Raw genomic sequence first — 22,311 nt, forward strand, 5'->3', positions numbered from 1 at the left:
CCCCAGGTCAGTTTGTAGTAGTATTGTAATAGCGAGTAATCTGATCTATTGAAAGCTAAACGTACGTACTATGCGGTAGCGACGCGGTATTAACGGCGCTGTCCCTCTTTAAAGTATAGCTTGAGAAAGCGACGGCGTGCTAAAGGTATAGGTAAATATAGGTATAGGTATTAGCGGGCTGTTTTCCGCAACTCGACGTCTAAGTGCGCCTATTTTGCGTGATTAGGCTGTAGGCACTATTCATGCCAGCCTAGCTCCTGGAGGAAGCCTAGCAGACCCTTCACGTTGCCGGCGACTTCCTGCAGTGACCCCGGTGATCCGAGGTGTAGTGCCCTGTAGTTCGCCACACCAGAGCATTCCAGAAGGATGTGAGTGGCTGTCTCTTCTGCCTCCATGCATGCTCTGCACAGGGGGCTGTCTGTAACACCTAGATTATGTAAGTGCTTGTTTAGTAAAGCATGACCAGTAAGAGCACCGACCAGCAGTCGGAGTTGATCCCTCCTAAGTCCGCGAAGCTTGCGGGACAATCCGGGGTTGATCGTCGGGAGGGCTTCTGGTTTGCCTGCATGTATCTAGGTTCGTCAATATTGTTGGTGCATTACCTTGGTGTTGTGTCGCAGTTTGCCGCGCAGCCATCCGGGCAGAGGTAGAATGGGTTCGGGACCGAAGACCTTCATGTCCGAACCCCCTCTAGCCAATCGGTCGGCCGCGTCGTTACCTCGCGATCCACTGTGTCCTTTTATCCATTGTAGTGTTATGGTGTTAGTCTCACTTACCAACGTCAGAGCTCGATGGCACTCGTAGATTAGCCCTGATGTCATTGTGTCGCTCTGCAGGGCTTGCAAGACCGATTTGCTGTCAGAAAGTATACGGATAGGAAAATCCTGTACCTTCCTGGAGTCAATCGCTGCAGTTGCCATTATGATTCCCATACATTCCGCTTGGAAGACGGTATTATGGGCTCCTAGTGGCTTTGATATGTTGATATTCAGGTCCTCTGAGTGTGTTCCAGAGCCTGTACCAGTTGATGTCTTTGACCCGTCCGTGAAGATCCTTAGCTCTTTCAAGTTGAGTCCTTCCCCCGGTCTTCGTGTAGTTGTATCTTGTATTTTTTATCGAATACGTACTGTTTGGGTATCCTGTCGGTGACCGCCTCAAAGAGTGGTTCCCTGTGTACCAGTTCATCAAGCAGTTTGGCGTGTGGAACACTTACGCTTTTCCATAGGTTTAGCTTTTTTAGTCTAACCGCCGTCGCTCCCGCCTGTCCTGGATAAACAGATGCGCGGCAGCGGCGGCAGGCAAGCAAAGCTTCCAGGGCCGCAGTCGGAGTCGTCCTCATACAGCCCGTGGTTGCCATGCAAGCCAGCCTCTGGAATCGTTGTAGCTTTGCTTCGACGGTGATTAGTTTGGTTCGTGGCCACCAAACCACTGCACCGTAGCTGATTATAGGTCTGATGACTGACTGGTATAGCCATAGAGTGACCTTGGTGATAACCCCCATTGCTTACCTACCATTCTACGGCACTGCCAGAAAGCCACCGTGGCCTTGTCGATCTTATTGTTGAGATGGTTACTCCAGTTCAATTTGCTATCCAGTATTACTCCTAGATACTTTACCTCCGAACTGAACTGTAGTTCCGTGTTGAACAGTCTGGGGGGGTTATAGTTGCCCAGCAGTCGTTTGTTTGTGAACATTACCTGTTCTGTCTTCTTGGGGTTGACAGTTAGTTCGTTTTCGATGCACCATCGTTCCACGATCCGTATTGCCTGCTGCGTGACGTCACACACAGTGCTGCTGACTCTACCGCTTATTAATATAGCAATATCGTCAGCGTACCCGATCGTGTAGTAATGGTGTTGGTTAAGTCTGGTTATGAGGTCATTTACTACCATGTTCCACAGTAGTGGTGACAACACCCTCCTTGTGGACATCCTCTGGCTACCAGTGCATGTTGTGTCTCAGATGAGTTGAGTCTGATGATTCTTTTGCTGAGCATGTTACCTATCCATTCGACCATGACCGGATTCACTCTGTGTCTTGTCAGGGCCGAAGTGATGCTGCTGAAGTTGGTCTTATCGAAGGCTCCTTCAATGTCGATGAAGGTGCCGAGGCACATTGATTTATTTTCAATGGCCTCTTCTATTCTGCTGACCACTGCATGTAGAGCTGACTCTGTTGATTTACCTTGGCTATACGCATGCTGGTGTGAGTGTAGACGTATTGTAGCTAGGGCATGTTCTCTCAGATCCCGGTCACAGAGCCTCTCCATAGTCTTCAGCAAGAACGAGGTGAGACTAATGGGTCTGTGTGCCTTGGGTTCGGAGTAGTCGCTTTTCCCAGGTTTCGGGATGAATATTACCTTTACCTCCCTCCACCGTTTCGGTATGTATCTATGAGCTAAACACGCTGTGAAAACGGTGGTGAGCCTTTGGATCAGTCGATGTCCTCCCCACTTCAGGAGTGCCGGGAAGATCTCATCCAGGCTGGGGATTTAAAGGAGTCGAAGCTACTAATTGCCCATTTAACCTTTGATGGGCTAATTACCTCGAGTGCTTGTTGCCAGTGCTCCTCGGTTGTAACTGTCTCCTCCTCGGACCAGTGGACTGAGCGCATGATGTGGCAGCCTGGAAAGTGTGTCTGTACCAGTACGCGCTCTGTTTCCTCTGGTGTGCCGGTGAAGGTGTTATCTGGCTTTTTTAGGGAGCCCCCTACCTGATTGGTTTGGTTTGCTAGGACTTTTCTTACCCTGTTGGCCTGTACGCAGGTCTCTATGCTGCTGCAGAATTTGCGCCACGATTCGGTACTTCTGTACCTTAGTCGTTTTTTGTATCTGGACTTGGCTTCCTTGTAGTTGTCCAGTCCAGATCCGCGCATGTATTCATTGCTCTGTTTAATAGTTGTCTTACCTTTTCCTGAGCCTTTCCAGTTCAGGACCCCACCATTTCACCTTGTTGTTGGTGCTCTCTGACGGGTTGATAAAGGACATGCAGCGTGGTAGGAGTCTGTGATACTATCAGTCAGTATATCTACCTGTTTTTCTATCTGTCCCGTCCCCACGAGTCTGTCTGGGCACGACCGCTCCCGAGCAGCTGATCCAGTCTATTGGCGTAAAGCACGCGGTTGGTTTTGCGTGGGTTACGCTTTGGGGAAACAGGGACTGTAACTACCTGCATGTCGAAGCGGATCCATCTATGATCAGAACATGATATCTCCTTGGACACATGCCAGTTAGAGATGGTTCCTGATGCCGCTTCTGTAGCCAGTGTTAGGTCGATGATCGTTCTGCTACGTCTATTCACAAAAGTGGGTTCCGATCCCACATTCATGATATTCAGATTCGTGGTCATCAGGTATTCAACAAGAAGCTTACCTCTCTCGTTTGTAACTTGCATCCCCCAGAGGACGTGGTGTGCGTTGGAGTCAGTGGCAATGATGAGCTGCAATCCGACCTCTTCGCAGTAGGTTACCAGCCTCGTCATGTCGTGTGGCGGTGGTGCATCAGCCTCTGGCATGTAGACTGAGGCGACGACCACCTCTGGCAGGCTGTGATCTTGCGCTCTATGCACTTTAATAGCGCACAGATCTCTAGAACAGAAACTCGTTAGAGCATGCGCATGTATGTTCTTGGAGATGTAGATGCAGGCCCGTGGATTATCCGGGCCCGTGTATGTGACTATCTTACCTCCTGCACTTCGGAGTCCGCATACGATGCCATTCCTGACCCACGGCTCCTGGATCAGGGCAATGGCTGTTGGGTTGACCTCCAACCATTTCCGCATCTGAGCCGTTGCGGTCACACTGTGGTGGAGGTTGGCTTGTATGAGGTTACAGATTGGGGGATTTGGGTTCGCCATCTGACGACAGCACCTCCATCTCCTCCCAATCTGACCCCCCAAGGGCCAGGTTGCCTAGGCCCGCAGCGCAAGAGCCTCCCTCCGAACCCAGAAGCAGCTCCTCCTCGTCCTCTGCTTCATGGGTCGGCTTCAGGGGGCTCGACTGCGCTTGTGGAGGAGGCTTAGGGTCAGCCGGGTGTTCCCTTGGCTTCATTCCCTTCGCCTGTTTGGAGCCGGTGGCTTCCTGTTTGGAGCCGGTGGCTTCCTCCTCGTGGCCCGTGTCCGTTGGCAGGTGCTCGGTAAATTTACCTTTCGGACCCTGAAATTTCACGTACACCGACCCTAGCATGTAGCAGAGTCGGCGCTCCCGTTCAATCAGGGTCTGCACCACGTCCTCCGGAGCACTGAAGATGAGGAACGTGTCCCCCTCTTGCCGGTCCACTTTATGGAGGAGCCAGCTGTCCACCCTTGCCCACTTGTTTTGGTAGCGCAGTGCGCGTCCCACCTTCCAGATGTCCGGCTGGTCACCCGGTAGCAGGACGCCACAGCGAACCATCCGGACTAGGTCGCACTGACGTTTTACCATCAGTCCAGTACCAGTGGACAAAGTAAACCCGCAATTGTTTTTGTGAGCCACTCAACTGTTTCGTGGTCCTCACACCACAATTTCAGGGCGCCGTTGGCAAGGATTGGTTTCCCCCTAAACTGGGGGTCCCCACTCCAGTCGATGCCTGTTTCTTGCACTGCCTGCTCGAGCAACTGCTCCTGCAGGCGTGCCTGTATTTCTGCAGAGGCCTGCGCAGTCAGGGGCTCACCGGTCGCGGCTGTTACCGCAACCAGTAGCTCCGACCGCACCGCCTCCGCGTACGAGGCTTCAGCTCCTTCCTCAAGCCTCGGCTTCTTGGACCCGCCTCTTGGCGACTGTGTGTCGTCATGGCGGGTTCTTTTAGCCGTAGCCTGAGTCGGACCTTTAGCCCCGGCTTTGCTCTGACCTTGCGTCTCGTTGCGTTGGCCTCGACCGGCTACCTGGTTGCCCTGGCTGCCTGCCGCTCCCTTCGCAAACTTGACGTTCCCTTTATTTTGGGGTTTTTCTTGGCAAGAGCTGTTGCCTCGCGCTTAGCAGCTTTCGCCGCTTTCGCCCGCTCCTTTTGACGCTGGCGCTGCTTCTTGCTCTTGCGCTTGGGCGCAGGACCGCTTCCAGCTTGGGAGGTTCCCGCACCACTAGCGCTTCCACCGCCTTGCCGGACTTGCCTTTGCCCCGGCGGTGGTCAACAAGAGTCCACGCCTCGTCAAAATGTTTAAGGTCGGCAGCTCCTCCCGTCGTCGATCCACTAGCCTCAGGTTGCCTGTTGCCGCGGAGACGTCAGGAGTCGCTCCCGCCTTTGGCTTTGCACCTCCCTGAGGTGGCGCTGGGCCTGTATGGTCGCTCGCAGTCGACGTGGTCGGCTTCGGTCCAGCTGGTTTCCCAGCCTTCCTTGACCGACCACGGACTTACGTGGCTTGGTGTGTGGCGGTCCCACCTTAGCAGCACCGCCCCCATGGGTGTGTGTGCTTGCGGAGGCCAAGGTCGACATCGCTGCCTTGGCTCCGCGTGTGAAGGAGGGTAGTTCCACGATTGTGGCCCCGCCCTCCCGTTGTTTGTGTTGTCGTTAGGTTCCGCTTGCGCAGACCCTAAAGACGTGTGAGTGGATGGACCCGCTTTCGCGGTTCCGCCCACCTGTAAGGTACCGTCAGGTTCCCATCTGGTCCCTGGGTTATGGACCTTTTTGTTCCATAGTTGGGTTTTTTGCTTCATCCGCCGCGCTCCCTACCCTCCATGGAGCCCGCAACATTGGGGATGTCGTGTACGACACCGGGGCTACGCAGCAGATATAGACGGTGCAGGTTAGGTTCCTTGCGCGACATCGGGAACTACAGATGACGGCTGATGATCGTGATCCATCCCAACCACCAGTGGTTCCGCCACCCTTGTTCCGTCAGCATGGCCGGTTCCCTTGCCCTCCCGGAGGACCCCACCCCGTCTCGCCAGCGTAATGCACCCAGCTCATCCGTGCAGTTACGCGTGTCCATTTCCCGCAGTGGCTAGCTGCGAGGCTACGTTTAGCCTGAAATCCAGACCAAAGAGGGCGTGTTGTCTCCCGAGGTAACCCCGACCCCGTTCGACTCAACCCCCAGGACTCCTTCATCCCTGCGCACGGCGATCAACTGCGCAGGACACACGCAGGTAGGCAGTGTTAAATCCACCGGGTCACCTACTATACCCGGCAGATGGCCTGTCATACTTAGCTACTGCGGTCCGGGGTAGATGGTATTATGCGACGCCCGTTACCGACCACAGTATTACCAGGGTGCGCGACCCACTCATTAGGTGATTACGGAGTGGGTTCGCCCCCAAGCCCGTACGTCGGCGAGCTGGGGCGACGTGGACGCGTATAACAGACTTGACAGGAACGAGCCAATAGCTCAGCGCCGCATACCCAAGCGTACTCATTCCGCCCTACACCCCTGACGGCGTGCTAAGCGCGTTGCCACATAGTGCGTACGTTGCCTTAAAATTGATGATATTTTTTTTCGGAGAAACCAACAGCTATATTTACAGAGTAAACTTATTTTATAGTATCAATAAAGCCAATTATAGGATCTCACAAGATTATGTATGATACAATATTTGTTTCACTTCTCATGCTCGTAAAGTTCGTGTTTATGCTGGGGCTAGGCGACATAAAATTACTTTTTATGCTCTAGTGCATAAAATAAAATCTTCGCTAAGACCAAGGAAATCAGGCACAGCAGACAGCAAGCCACAAACAAAAAAGTTTCTATATATTTTTTAAATAATTTTTAATCACTATAAAACTAAAAAAAAACAATCAAATTTATCAAGAAAACTGAATATTTATAATTATTTAGCATTGCATGAAAAATAAAAGGTACCTAGTAAGTAAGTGAACAATGTTTTCACTTTTGTTATTTTATCTCGCAATCGAAGTGAAAAGCAGAGTGTAAAACTCGAGCATTAAACCCATATTCCCCTCGACGTGTCTATCCACCTACATGTGGCTACATGAACGTCTCGGGTAAAATGGCTCGTTTTATGCTCTTGTTGTACAATCTACCATTTACCTAGGGCCAATACTTCGCATTCTCATTTGCAAATCCTTGTTTGTTGGCAGTGCCGGCTTCCACAACATCCTGGTGCCGACTGTGGAGTTCATCCGCGTGCAGCTCATAGCCCTGGACATGCTGAAGGCCGGCTACGGCGTGCTGATCGGCGGGCCCACCGGCACGGGCAAGACTTTCCTCATACAGGGCACTCTGGCCAGCCTCGATCCCGTCAAGTAACATTCTTAATCCCACTAGTAAAAGTAGCTTTTTTGCTGATTGTACAGTCGAGTTCATAAACTTGTGAGCTAAAATTTGATCAAAAATATCTGTAGAGTCGTGTTCAGATATTTTGATAAAATTATTGCTCACAAGTTTATGAACTCGAGTGTACTTGCATTGTCATTCAACCAACATGTGTATACCAAATTTCATGCCAATCCGACACTGGAAGTGGATCAACATTAACGCGCAAGATTTGACCCAAAAAAACAGAGACAACAAGAACAAACTTTTTTAAATTTTTTGTTACTTCGTATTTTGTCACGAATAAATGATTTCTTTCTTCCTTTCTTTTCAAAACTGGGCAAAAAAACAACAACAACAAACAGGGCCAAAAAACACAACACCCAACAACAACAACAATCAAGGCACTTGCCTAAGTAAAAGTTTGTAAAAATCTTTAATTTGTTTATTCAGGTACAGCACACACAGTAATCAACATGTCCGCTCAGACGACGGCGGCTAACGTGCAGGATATAATCGAAGCCAGGCTCGAGAAACGGACCAAGGGCAACTATGTGCCGGCTGGAGGTAAGACCCTGTCTTACAACAAATAATCAGTGGGCACCGAAAAGTGGGACGTATAGAGGCTGCGATGATGATGATGATTCACTCGTCCCAGCCTATATACGTCCTACTGCTACGCGCAAATGAAATGCTAGTTTGTAATCGCCCTGAAAAGAGGTTCGTTTTATCTGATTCCCTGTTCATCTGATGAGTCGATTCATTGTTAGTCTGTTTCCCCATTCGTCTGCTTCTATAGCTTAGTGTCCCAATATAAGTTATGCGTTTATGCCAAAGTTGCGTCAAGGGGAGAAGCGTCTCAGCCACGCGGAATAGGAGCTTCGCAGAGCGGAGCTTTTAAAATTAAATTGACGACCGGGAAATGGACGAACAGAGACTAACTAGACGAACGGGAATTGGGCAAACAGAATGGGAATGTCTGAAATTTAGAAACGCTAGAAACTTTTTATATCAATAGGAATAACCTTTCTAAATTAACAGAAAAAAAACAGATTTTTAAGTAGCATCAATTAATTTAAAAACTGAAAGAATTTTCTTTAGCGCCAAATTACAACAGGCCGGTCGGTTACGGGTTGTTTTATAGTCCAGAATAAAAAACATTAAATAATAATTTATGGGTCTTTGACTCGATCGTTTTGACAGGTGACACTCTTTGCCGGGCCGAATAATACTGACATGGAAATACCGACTCTGTTTTTCATGTTCACACCTATGGGTGAGAAGCTCTGTCAGTTTCTATATGGGCGTGTACATGATAAACAGGGATCGGTAAAGAGTGTCAAAACGAACGAGTCAAAGACACATTTTTTATTTTTTTGTTCTGGGTGGTAAAGAATACTCTTTCATTTGTTGAAATTAATTGATGCTGCTTAAAAATCTGATATATTTTTCTGTTAATTAGGAAGGTTATTCCTATTGATAAAAAAAGTTTCAAGCGTTTGTAAAATTTTCAGACACTCCCCATTTTTTTTATTTTTTTTATTCGACTGGATGGCAAACGAGCAAGTAGGTCTCCTGATGGTAAGAGATCACCACCTCCCACTAACATCTGCAACACCAGGGGTATTGCAGACGCGTTGCCAACCTAGAGGCCTAAGATGGGATACCTCACGTGCCAGAAATTTCACCGGCTGTCTTACTCTCCACGCCGAAACACAACAACCATTGAAGGAAGCTTGTAAAGTAGTAGTTTTCGGTCAGGCAAGAAGATGATAGCGTTCATGGACGACATCAATATGCCGGTGCGCGACGCGTACGGCTCGCAGCCGCCGCTCGAGCTGGTGCGCCTCTGGCACGACTACGGCTACTGGTTCGACCGCAACAAGCAGTGGCGGAAAAACGTCAAGGTACGCGTACAGCGCTCGCCGTCCCGGAATCTTCCATAGTCAACAGCTGAGCAGAGATGACCCTACACTTCAGTCTACTCGTGACCACGGCCACTGCAATGTAGTCGAAACGTCGAGGTAAATATTACTCGTGTGTCGTGATAAGTCCTGTTTTATGGTCCAGTACGGGTTCGGGCGAAACGTTTTTCCCAAATGTCTCTTTTGCCTAATTGTTTCATTTTCCGTGGAAAGATGAGATTAACACGTTGCCTGCCATGAGCATCATCGGTGAGATCACTAAGGGGCTGTTTCACCATCCATTGATTAGTGTTAACTGACGGTTAAATGTGATGCGGTCTCTCTTTGTTTTGTTTGAATAGACAGAGACGGCATCACATTTAACCGTCAGTTAACACTAATCAATGGATAGTGAAACAGCCCCTAAATGGGAACAACACTTTAGTTAGGTGAAGCATGGTGAGCAGTCAATGTTTTAAAAAGTAGGTAGCTTATAAATTATTATAGTGATCCAGCTACACAATTTACAATAACGAGATAATGTATCGAAGTTTAAAATTTAACCCTGCCCCTCATCCAGGATATGGTACTATGCGGGGCGGCGGGCCCCCCCGGCGGGGCGCGCTCCCCCCTCCCCCCGCGCCTGCTGTCCTGCTTCCACGCATTCTACCTGACGCCGCCCACCTACCAGCAGCTCATCAAGATCTTCGGAACCATGCTCGGCCAGCATTTGCAGGACTTTGACGAGGAGACCAAAGGGGTCGGTGAGTGAGATGAGATGTACGAGTATATCCAGAGACGATTCATACATGTTCTTAGAGGAATGCCCGGAGACCGCTAAATTCGGAAGGTGCAGTCGAGTACTTCATTACAGGATATGGCTCAACAATATTTAAACACGGATTTTATTGCCAGACTCGTGGGCCTCTTAGATATTGGGGAACTTGATGTCAACAGGAGTGTTTAGTGGGGATGCATTCAGTTTAGACCATTATTTCATTACTTACTGGCTTTTGACCGTGACTTTGTTTCACAAGAATTCGTTTATCGCTATCACATGGGAACTCTGCTACTTTCCGTGTACTTTAAAAGTTATCATAATGTCCTTCCCAGGGTCTCAAATTGTCTCCATATCTAATTCAAATTGGTTCAGCGGTAAAAGCATGAAGCGGTAACAGACAGACAGGGCAAGTTAAATAGAAGCTTGCAATGACAAATTACGGCGAGTAGATATACCAGTTCACCATAACAATTATGGGAAGTTATTTGCGTACAGTCGACTACAAAGGTAACGATGCGGCCAAAGTTACAAAAATATAATATACCTAAAAATTAAAAAACTAATTATTTTTAAAAGTCGCTGAAATAATGTTGTTCAGTTGGAGGAGTATGATGTATGTTTTAATTATTTGCTCATATTACAGGCCCCACCCGGTATACACACGACTTTCATGACTTGATATTAAGGTCGTGTATATATACACATATTTTTGTGACTTTGGCCTTATCTTTGTAGTTGACTGTACATAAGTATTGTTGTGAAGATGAAAGCCTGGATTGTGAGACGACTGTATTTCCAGGCAAGATCGTCCTAGTGGCGTCCATTGACCTGTTCAACTGTATCGTGGCCAAGCTGCTGCCGACCCCCAGTAAGATGCACTACCTCTTCAACTTGAGAGACATCTCCAAGATCTTCCAGGTATTTCTAAAGGGATACATGTTATTCTTGTCATAATCCTCATTGCTGAAGTTCCATTTGACTCGGGTCTTCGGCAGCGTACATGGCTTCGTAGACGTATATAGGTGTCTCATAAGTAGCAGTACTAGTACGAAAAACTTGATCAGAATGCACTCTGGTTAAATTCAGCAGCTTAACAAAACTAAATAAACAAATTAAAAACTTGAAGGTTTTAAAACCAATAGTCTGTAATTTTCGAACCATGAGATTCAAGCTGCAGTTTAACAACTCATTATTAAAAAACAAACTGGCCGCAAAGACCGTCGTCGAATCGAATTTCGAAATTTAATAAACCTTTTTTTTGTCAACAAATGACGTTTTGTTATTTTCACTTTTATACCAATCTTACCGTCAATTCGTGTGTGAGCATTTCTGGCCACACTGATCATTCTACAAACCGGGACTTACTGACATTTCCCCCTTTTTTTTTTAATCGTTACTATGTGTAATCTATGTGTAATGCTGTTCTCAGGGTCTGCTTCGAAGCAACAAGGACTATCACAACACGAAGCCGCGGTTCCTGCGGCTGTGGATATGCGAGTGCTTCAGAGTGTTTGGGGACCGGCTCACGGAGGAAAAGTAGGTCTAAGGCCGAGTTTAGACTTGCAAGAAAAATTGTGCGATTTGCATTGCATTGCGGCGCTCGATTAGACACTACAAACTCTGGCTTTACGGCCTTGCAATGTACCTAATGCAACTTGCACGATTTTTCTTGCAGAAGTCTAAACTCGGTTTATAACAGGCGGACTCGTTTCCTAAAGTACCTGCCTATTGAATTTTCGGAAGCTTTTCTCACGTCAGCTAATCCCAAGATTTATTTTTGTGAGGCTGTTTTGGCGGCGGATGTTTTGTGTACAAAAGTTTGCTTGTGGTTGCTCGGCGAATGACAACGTGGTAACACTTAGATGACAATAAAAAAAAACCATTACTCTGCTGGTTCCTCTACCCCTCCACATTGTAAGATCACACACAAATCACACAAATCCATCTATTACCACCACTGTACTACACTGACGCGTTTCGAACTCAACCAGAGCTCATCTTCAGAGCAACATGGAGGAACTGCATGAACACACATTTCTTGCATAAACGTAGCTATCATAAGGTCGCGGGTGAGCAAAGTAATTGTTTCAGTTCATTGATATGAACCTCCGCAAAGTGACGCCCGATTCAGTAGGTAAATAAAAAAAATTAAATTGGGAAATTTCGCAAACGGAAAAAATGCTTCCATTTTGGGAAAGTTGATAGCGCTGCCTACTCAATGCATGCCATAGGTTATTTATTGTTATGTTGCTACACGCTAATTTAATGTAGTGGCATACTACACTCACTTCACTCACACTACACTCGATTCTGTCCGGCAGGGACCGCGACTGGTTCATGAACCAGATGGGTGATACTCTCGGCAAGCACTTCGAGCTGACGTTCCACGCCGTGTGCCCGTCCAAGACGGCGCCGATCTTTGGACACTTCCTCAACCCCTTTGAGGTGTATGACGACCTTAATGACGCTGCTGCCTTGAGGAGGTACTGACTTTGGCGTATTTAACACACCACTAAGTACAATCCATATTTAATATCATAAATGCGAAAGTGTGCGTGTTTGTATGTTTGTCTGTCTTTCACGTCAAAACGGAGCGACGGATGGACGTGATTTTTTGGCATATTTTCCACAGTTTTTTCCACTTTTGGCACAGATCCCGAGTAAACAGCGCGCGGTAACCGAATTCCACGCGGGCGAAGCCGCGGGCAAAGCTAGTTACACTATAAATAAATAGTTACCTACAACGATGTATAGGTAGTGCCAGTATAAGACGTATCCCCAAAATAAAATAGTTACCATATCTAGAATCCTCGTATTTTTTTAAATCCTCAGTCAAAGTAGGAAACGTCTTAATATGCCGTAACATGGTACATTTACCTTAGAGAGTCCCAAATGTTTTTATCGATAGTAAAATGATCACTTTTAATTTCCTTATAAACTTCCGAGATAGCGACGAAACCCACCAATTTTGGTTATTTTATGTATAAACTAATATTCTATAACAATATATATAATATAATATTAGGTGGTAGACCTTGTGCAAGGTTGCCTTATTGCTACCACCATCTTGCTCGCAATCCTGCCGTGAAGCAGCAGTGCTTGCACTGTTGTGTTTCGGCGTGGAGAGAAGACAGCCGGTGAAAACTTGCACTTGAGGTATCCCATCTTAGGCCTCTAGGTTGGCCAACGCATCTGGCAATTCCCCTGTTTGCAGATTTTTTGAGGCGGTGGTGATCTCTACCATTCAGGAACCCACTTGCTCGTTGCCATCCAGTAGTATAAAAAAAAAAAAAAAACCGGGAATTCCATATTTTTATTGACTACCGCTGTGTACGAATTTGAATTTAGAACGTCACAAAGAGGATCGATTAATTTATCATTAATGGCTGCATGCGGCTGGGTTATACAGTACCTACCACGAAATGCGGGTTTTCACAGAGGGGAAATATCGCGAGATGGCGTTACCATCTTGACGTCCGTTTCACGTTTGCTCAAAATTTCAAAATTCAAATTCAAATGATTTATTCAGTAAATAGGCCGCAATGGGCACTTTTACACGTAATTTTTTTAAACTACCAGTGCTTTCGGAAAGATCATCTATTGCAAGAAGAATGCGCCGCAAGAAACTTGCAGAAAGTCATTTTTCAATAATAATAAATTACAAATAAAATACTTAAAACTATATTATACAATTAAGAAAAAAAATACAAAAATAATATAATAAAAATACAGGGATGTATGAGGTCCTTTTAGTTACAATACTAAACACTAACTATATCTAAACTATATCTACGTTCAGTGGAAGGTAATGCTTCCACCGTCATAAATTTTAAAATAATAATAACAATAATTTACGTCGTGATTGGTTAAATAACTAAATGAGCCAATCGCAAGCAAACGTCAAACGGACCTCACGATATTAACGCCATCTAGCGATATTTCGCGTGTGTGAAAACCCTCATTAGAAACAGGTGTAAACAGCGTCCTGCAAAATGAGATTTTACCTACCTATCTGGCCATCCTTATTTCGTCTGAATTACACAACGTTTTAGCCTAAAAAATGAACAAAAACATACACTCGCAAATTTTCGCATTTAGAGGGTATCCTTTTATGTTTGTACTTTTGTTATTGTCCAGGTACATAACCAACCAGATGGAGGAGTACAACAGTTGCCCGGGCGTGGTCAAGATGGACCTGGTGCTGTTCAGGGACGCCATCGACCACATCGTGAGGATCGTAAGGGTCATATCGCAGCAGCGCGGGCACATGCTCTGCGTCGGTATCGGTAAGTCGCGTTATGTAGATGGTAATGTTATCCTAGCGGTCAAAATACTCTAATATTCACTACTAGCTTTTGCCCGCAGTTTCGCTCGCGTGGAATTCGGTTATCGCGCGCTGTTCCCTCGGGAACTGTGCGTTTTTCTGGAATAAAAAGTAGCCTATGTTACTTTCTGGCCCATAAACTATCTCTGTGCCAAAAATCACGTCAATCCGTCCCTCCGTTTCGACGGGAAAGACGGACAAAACACACACTTTCACATTTATAATATTAGTATAGATGTGTATCCACAAAAACTAAAAAAAAGCTAGCGAAAAAAGGTGTATTGGAGGGTCGCAAGTATAGCGGTGAAGCCTAGTTTAAGAAACTTGCTGACAAGAGACAGAAACGACATGAAGTGGACGAACATGTCGCTCTTACATCGGTCTAGTCGACCACGAAAAAGTCGTGCACACGCAACACGCCAAAATTCGAGTGAAACAGACCCAGAGGCGTCTTTACCTATAGTGCAGGGTGTGCGTTGCACACGGGCGCAAGCGGTGTTAGGGGCGCCGGCCGCGGCACTTTGTACCTATTACATTTTGACACGCGCTTCCTAGATGGCGCTAAAGTAATAATTGCACACGGGCGCTACATGGGCTAAAGACGCCGCTGAACAGACCCATAGTTTTTATGTGGTAGCGCCTTACTGTAACCACATGCTGGCTGCAGTACGAATGGGCCGGCTCGACCGGGTTAGTACCACACTCCCACAGAATACCGGCGTGAAATAGTACTTTTGCTATTGTGTTTCGTTCGGTGAGTGGTATGGTGGTATATTAGTATAGATATAGAGAGACAGCAAGGTTATTACTAAACTAAGCCGCCTTACACATGCTAGTTACTAGCATGCTAATAAGCATGCTTATAAGCATGATAGTACCTGAAGTACCAGTATGCCACTAAATAAGCATGCTTAATAGTAGCATGCTTAATGAAGCCGTGGTGGCCTAGTGGTTTGACCTATCGCCTCTCAAGCAGAGGGTCGTGGGTTCGAACCCCGGCTCGCACCTCTGAGTTTTTCGAAATTCATGTGCGGAATTACATTTGAAAATTACCACGAGCTTTGCGGTGAAGGAAAACATCGTGAGGAACCTGCACAAACCAGCGAAGCGATTCCACGGTGCGTGCGAAGTTCCCAATTCGCACTGGGCCCGCGTGGGAACTATGGCCCAAGCCCTCTTGTTCTGAGAGGAGGCCTTGTGCCCAGCATGTGGACGTATTTATAGGCTGCACATGCAGTAGTAGGCATGTGTAACGGTAGCTTTAGGTTAATATAATGCATAATGTACAGTCAAAAAAACTGAATTGCGTACCTTTGTGCTACTGATGTCATAATGACAGTGACAATCCATACGAGTACATCTGCTAAAGAAATCACAGCGAAATTGACTATGTAAAGGACCCACCCTGGTACCTTATTCAGCTTCCTCGATTGTACAGCCACCCGCATTAATATCTGGCACAGCCGAGCGTGTAAACAAAAATCTCTGACACGTCCTACCGGCCCTAGAAATGGAGTCGTATCAGATATTTTTGCACCCTTTGTTGTGTCAGATATTGGTGATGGTGACTGTACCTAAAGTGTGACAATTTATTATTGATACAGGCGGTTCCGGGCGGCAGAGCTTGACGCGCGTGGCTTCCTACATCAGCGAGTGCAACTCGTTCCAAGTAGTAGTCACCAAGACTTACGGCGTCAAGGACTTCCGGGAGGATCTCAAGGTGACTGTAGTAGTAACTCTGCAGTAACTGTCTGTATGTTAACTTTTCACGCTGAGACTGTTAAAGGGATTTGGATAGAATTGATATGAGGGCCAATCAACTATTTTACCGACACTTTGGGCGTCTCCTGCGATACCAAAATTGTCTCTGGTGTTACCAAGAAATCGTACTTCCAACAAGATATTTCACGGTTTAATAGCGTTGACTTACGTAGGATGCATAATTCATGTACACCATCTATTAAACTTACGGGAAATCATGTTTACTTACAAAACTCTGCAACTGTCTGTCTGTTAACTTTTCACGCTGAGACTGTTAAAGCGATTTGGATAGAATTGATATGAAGATACCGGATTTTGACCCCGAGGAAGGACATAGGATAATTTTTATCCTGGAAAATTTAACAGTTCCCTTGCCCCTATGGATAGAGTTAAACGTATTCATGGCTGATCTAATGTTATGTCCCAGATGACCTAGATGCTAGTCTTGCTAGGACCTAATTAAGTTAGCAAATATTTTGGCCCCTACCAGTATTGGTTATGAAACTTATGAACAAGAGGTTTTGACAGCTTATAAAGAATAGGTCAATTGATTTGGTGTCATCTACCCTGTTCCCCCAATCTCAATCTACCACACTAAACTTAATGGTTCACGAGCACCAAACCGTCAGTAAATATTTGTTAAGTGCACCATATAGTACAGTCACCAGCATTTATATCTGCCACAGCGGAGCGTGCAAAAATATCTGACACGTCCTTCCAGCCCTACAAATAGAGTCGTATCAGATATTTATGCACGCTGGTTGTGTCAGATATTGGTGCTGGTGACTGTACATGGTAAGATTCATCTTTATAATCCGTCGAAACGACCGATCAATAATCATATACTACGAAGCGACCGATCGCCACGATTGATCGAAGCGATTAATCTTACCATATATGGAGGCCCCTTATAACGCCATCTGTCTCATAGATCTGGAACTATCTATCACTTGGTATTGACTGACTGACTCGTCTACAGGTCCTGTACACGGCGACGGGGGTAGACGGCAAGAAGACCACGTTCATATTCTCGGACACGCAGATCGCCGACGAGACGTTCACAGAGATAGTCAACAATCTGCTCAGCAGCGGCGAAGTCACCAATCTGTTCAAGCAGGACGAGTTTGAAGACGTTAGTTGCTTAATTGATTGAATCGGGCGTTACTTTGCGGAGGTCCATATCAATGAACTGAAAAAATTTGCTCACCCACGACCACAGCCCACGACCTTATGATAGCTAAGCTATGTTTATGCAAGAATGTGTGTTCATGCAGTTCCTACCTCCACACTGTAAGAAAACACACAAATCACACAAACCCATCTAGCAACACCACCACACTATAATGACGCGTTTCGAACTCAACCAGAGCTCATCTTTTGAGCAACACAAACGTTCACCAGACTACCAGAATATGTTAATTGCTTGTCAATCATACGATACTTTACAAGATAAAGTGAAATTTGTGTCATATCGCTAACACATAAGGTTTATTATGACAGTATACCCTTGTAGTTGATAGCCCTTTTTCTAGCGTCACCATCGGCATCAAGCCAGCGTAGAGGAAGTTATAATAATTAATAATAATACCTAACTCACATGGGGTCACATCTCAGTACTTCAAAGTCATAGTTTAACATGTGTTACTAATAAAGAAAGTATCCTATTTATTACTTTCGCACTGTTAGCAGAGCCCGGCTTTTAAGGTCACAGCTCATTACAGCCACCCGGCACCCGACCACCACCGCCTCGCCTCGAGCGATTAGTATCTTCATATGGATTTTGTAGGGCATGCGCTCACTACATTAACTCCGTGGCGTCACTGGATCGCCTCACTTGCGAGGTTGCCACGCGCGGACGACGAGTGGACCACTCGGTGACAGCCCGCTGTTCGCCGCCATAGCGACTACTAGGAAAATCGTGGACAACGCGAGGTCCACTCATCAACGTTGTGGACGCCGAAAGTCTAGGCGGTGCTGGTCCGGTGCCGGGTGGCTCTATTGAGCTGTGACCTTTAAGCAAAATCCTGGGACAGTGTTTCCGGAGCGGTACAACTTAGAGATCTTTAAAAAACGAGCCTATCAGTCTCAAACGCCGCCAACGCATCTGTGATACCCCTCGTGTTGACAGATGTCCATGGGCGCATGCTCGTTTGTCCCTCTTATATAAATAAAATGTACGCTGTGTGGGGTCCATTACTTATTGTTTGGGATGACGTTATTTTTTTTTTAGATCAAACAAGCTCTGGAGAAGCCGATGAAGGCCGCCAACATAATGCAGACGGCGGAAGGCGTGTACCTGTTCCTCGTGGACCGCGTGCGCGCCAACCTCCACATCGTGCTCTGCTTCAGCCCCATCGGGGACGGCTTCAGGTCACTGCCATCTCTCATACGTACTGTACCCGGCCATAATATTGCACATCGCTCTTTGGAAAGAGACTCGGCTAATTTCGGCTTCGTAGAGCGTTGTCACACACTACTTATGTGACGTTTGTTAGACGTTGTACAGGTGCAATAGAGTACGGACGCATTTAGATGAAAATATATACTAAAGAGTTGTTGAAACCCCTCAAAACTTTAAATTGTACGATGGCATCTTTAGGAAAAAGAGGGAACTATCCTTTTTCTAGTAGTTGCAACAGCTCTCTTTAGATATCCGAATACGTTAAATTAATGACATGTGTTTACATGTCATGTAAACTAGTTAAGTCATAATACGTCACTTGATAAATAAGATTATTGATGGACGGTCGCCAATGTTCGGAAATCGTCGTGAACAGCCAATTGTCTGTTTCCGAAGACATCGAGGGTGCAATCTTTATCGCCGGTTACTGTACACTACCTAACGCAGTGTTTCTTAACCTCGGGTCGCGACCCAAAATCGGGTCGCGAAAACTCTCCAACTTTTCATGCATGTCTTAAAAATCAATCATATTTGTTTCTTGGGTAGAAAATCTTCAATTCTTCTTGGGTAGAAAAACTTCAAATATAGGTATTTGTTTATTGGGTAGAAAATCGACACTTTTTTTTATTAGCAGCGCTTTTAGAAAGACCATCATTGCTAAGAAGAATGCGTTGCAAGAGACTAGGCAGAGTCTTCTTTCAGTAAAAAAATCATGTTACTTTCTCTTCATGTGGCATAGCCGTGGGGCTCCCAGATCATTCATTAACATTAACTTTACGAGTATCCATTGATGAACACTCCATTACAATCCTTTGCGCACTTTAAGTGTACACATTTACTCGTACATACAGAAGGGCATACTGCGGGAAGGTATTCGTTTTATTCTCAGTAAAGATATTGTCCCAACTGTACCTCAGGAACCGCATCCGGCAGTACCCGGCTCTGATCAACGCGACCACCACCAACTGGTTCCTGGAGTGGCCGCGCGAGGCGCTGCTCGAAGTGGCCTACAAGTTCCTGGACGGGGTCGAGCTGCTGGCATCCATTACTGGGCCCAGGGTAAGTACTAGAGGTGGGCCGACGAAGGATTTTGCCAGGGAATAGAAAAAACAAGAGAAATTATGCAATTTTCTATGAATAAAATCATTCTGTGCTTCCCCGGGACGGAAACTATTCTATACCAAATATCATCTTGGTTCATCGGTTTAAGCGTGAAGAGGTAACAGACAGACAGCCTATCGTCGATGATACCGCAATGCCTTGTAACCAACAATGGATAATGCCGCGTTCTGACTAGAGGCAATTTTTTTCAGGAGAGCGTTAAAATTGAGTCGCAAAATCTCAAGGCTACTTTAGTAGATTACGTTGCATTAGCTTTTATTGGTTTCGCGGCATTGCACTATCATTGATGCTATGTTAATCTGGAATAGTGTAGCTTTCTATAAGTGAAAGAATTAAACTTCCACATAAAAAAAAACGCATTTACAATTGCATTTATAATGTTTAATAAAATATACCATCAGGTGACTCTTTGTTATGCTTTGACTCCTTTTCCATAAAAATGATCCTGATCATTTGTGTATCGCTATCAGGTTCGCAGGAAGGAGTCCCTAGTGGAGAGTCGCGAAGACGTGCTCCGCGCTTCAGTGGCGTCCATAATGTCGCTCATCCACTCGTCGGTGGGCAAGTACTCCGTCAAGATGTTCCGCGAGATGCGAAGGACCAACTACGTCACACCCACCAACTACCTGGAGCTGGTGGCCGGATACAAAGAGTGAGTCAAGTTGTGTGACAGCTTTGATCATGAATGGTGACTTGGTGATGTTGATGATTCGAGAATGAGGTTTATCATCGAATCCAACTCGGGTGAGCAGCGTTTGGGAAACTCCGCAACGTCTTTTCGTCCAAAAATCCTCAGTGCCTTACGTGTAGCCAGTGATGACATGGATCCGAGACGCTGCTCTGTCAAGATTGTCTTGACTACTTGGAGCTGGTGGTACACTTATTATCTGCTTCTATAAATAATTCTCGATGCATCTTCTGGGCTATCGGAAGTAAGATTTTAATGACATGAAGTGCTTTGTTTCTCTTTCAGAATGCTTAAGATGAAACGCTTCGATATCGCCCTGCAAGCCAACAAGCTTAGAAACGGTTTGGGAAAAGTTGAGGAGACCACGAAACTCGTCGGTCAAATGTCCGAAGACTTGGCTGTAGCTCAGGTTAGGCCTCTTAAAACAGTGAAATTATGAAATTATGATATTTGTCGACTATATCGCATAGCCTTATGCTTAATTCGGGAAAGACATTTATGTGATAAATCATTTTTGTTGTTGTTGAGTCTTGGATATTTAATACTTATTTATGTTTGGTATATATCTATGTATGTTTTTCTGTTGTCTGGTACCCAACGGGACTAGGTCATCTAGTGTCTATTGTTCCATAATATTTGCTGATATGTGTATGGTGAAAACGGCTTATTTCTCCATAGGTCCAAGTGGCAGAGTGCACGGAAGAGTGCATAGAGTACATGGGCGTGATCAACGTGCAACAACGAAACGCGGACGAGCAACAGCGCAGCGTCGCCGCCCGCAGCAAGAAGACCGCCGAAGAAGAGGTGCAGTGCAAGAAGCTCGCGGAAGCTGCCATGAGGGACTTGGCCAGCGCCATGCCCGCTCTCGACGAAGCCGTTAAGGTAACTAAGAAGATTAGCTGTGCTGTTAGGGTTATGAAGCGTCACGGCCGAAACATTGAAGGCTGCTGAAGAACAGGTGCAGTGCAAGAAGCTCGCGGAAGCTGCCATGAGGGGCTTGGCTAGCGCCATGCCCGCTCTCGACGAAGCCGTTAAGGTAACTAAGAAGATTAGCTGTGCTGTTAGGGTTATGAAGCGTCACGGCCGAAACAATGAAGGCTGCTGAAGAAATTAAGAGCGAGAAGCTCACGGAAGCTGCATGAGGGACTTGGCTAGCGCCATGCCCGCTCTCGACGAAGCCGTTAAGGTAACTAAGATGATTAGCTATGCTGTTAGGTTATGAAGCGTCACGGCGAAACATTGAAGGCTGCTGAAGAAGGTGCAGTGCAAGAAGCTCGCGGAAGCTGCCATGAGGGACTTGGCCAGCGCATGCCCGCTCTCGACGAAGCCGTTAAGGTAACTAAGAAGATTAGCTGTGCTGTTAGGGTTATGAAGCGTCACGGCCGAAACATTGAAGGCTGCTGAAGAACAGGTGCAGTGCAAGAAGCTCGCGGAAGCTGCCATGAGGGACTTGGCCAGCGCCATGCCCGCTCTCGACGAAGCCGTTAAGGTAACTAAGAAGATTAGCTGTGCTGTTAGGGTTATGAAGCGTCACGGCCGAAACAATGAAGGCTGCTGAAGAACAGGTGCAGTGCAAGAAGCTCGCGGAAGCTGCCATGAGGGGCTTGGCTAGCGCCATGCCCGCTCTCGACGAAGCCGTTAAGGTAACTAAGAAAATTAGCTGTGCTGTTAGGGTTATGAAGCGTCACGGCGAAACATTGAAGGCTGCTGAAGAAAAGTGCGCAGAAGCTCGCGGAAGCTGCCATGAGGGACTTGAGCGCCATGCCCGCTCTACGAGAAGCCGTTAAGGTAACTAAGATTAGCTTGCTGTTAGGGTTATGAAGCGTCACGGCCGAAACAATGAAGGCTGCTGAAGAACAGGTGCAGTGCAAGAAGCTCGCGGAAGCTGCCATGAGGGGCTTGGCTAGCGCCATGCCCGCTCTCGACGAAGCCGTTAAGGTAACTAAGAAGATTAGCTGTGCTGTTAGGGTTATGAAGCGTCACGGCCGAAACAATGAAGGCTACTGAAGAAATTAAGTGCGAGAAGTTAGCGGAAGCTGCCGTGCGAGAGACTTGGGACGGAGAAGCTGTTAAGGTAACTAAGATGCTGAACTATATTGTTAGGGGATGCGTCGTGGTCAGAAACAAGAAGTCGGTTCAAGAAGAAGT

The 22,311-nt window shown here is 46.5% G+C and overlaps 2 protein-coding genes across 2 annotated transcripts in view; both read left to right on the forward strand.

The window, feature by feature from the left end:
* The window catches only part of kl-2 (dynein heavy chain 2, axonemal kl-2), a 112,528-nt gene that overhangs the window by 60,460 nt on the left and 29,757 nt on the right, over positions 1 to 22,311 (forward strand). The window contains exons 50-57 of the mRNA XM_074093790.1: positions 14,005 to 14,153; positions 15,796 to 15,911; positions 16,932 to 17,084; positions 18,183 to 18,322; positions 19,271 to 19,412; positions 19,946 to 20,127; positions 20,449 to 20,572; positions 20,842 to 21,045. Of these exons, the coding sequence (XP_073949891.1) occupies positions 14,005 to 14,153; positions 15,796 to 15,911; positions 16,932 to 17,084; positions 18,183 to 18,322; positions 19,271 to 19,412; positions 19,946 to 20,127; positions 20,449 to 20,572; positions 20,842 to 21,045 (1,210 nt within the window). The remainder of the gene's footprint in view (positions 1 to 14,004; positions 14,154 to 15,795; positions 15,912 to 16,931; positions 17,085 to 18,182; positions 18,323 to 19,270; positions 19,413 to 19,945; positions 20,128 to 20,448; positions 20,573 to 20,841; positions 21,046 to 22,311) is intronic.
* LOC141431694 (dynein axonemal heavy chain 2-like) lies at positions 7,659 to 10,761 on the forward strand. Its single transcript, XM_074092874.1, has 4 exons — positions 7,659 to 7,749; positions 8,944 to 9,089; positions 9,667 to 9,846; positions 10,667 to 10,761. Exons 1-4 carry the CDS (start codon positions 7,659 to 7,661, stop codon positions 10,679 to 10,681), a joined length of 432 nt encoding a protein of 143 aa, XP_073948975.1. The 3' UTR covers positions 10,682 to 10,761.

Source organism: Choristoneura fumiferana, chromosome 10 (assembly GCF_025370935.1).
Source record: "Choristoneura fumiferana chromosome 10, NRCan_CFum_1, whole genome shotgun sequence".
In the NCBI taxonomy this organism is placed as follows: Eukaryota; Metazoa; Arthropoda; class Insecta; order Lepidoptera; family Tortricidae; genus Choristoneura; species Choristoneura fumiferana.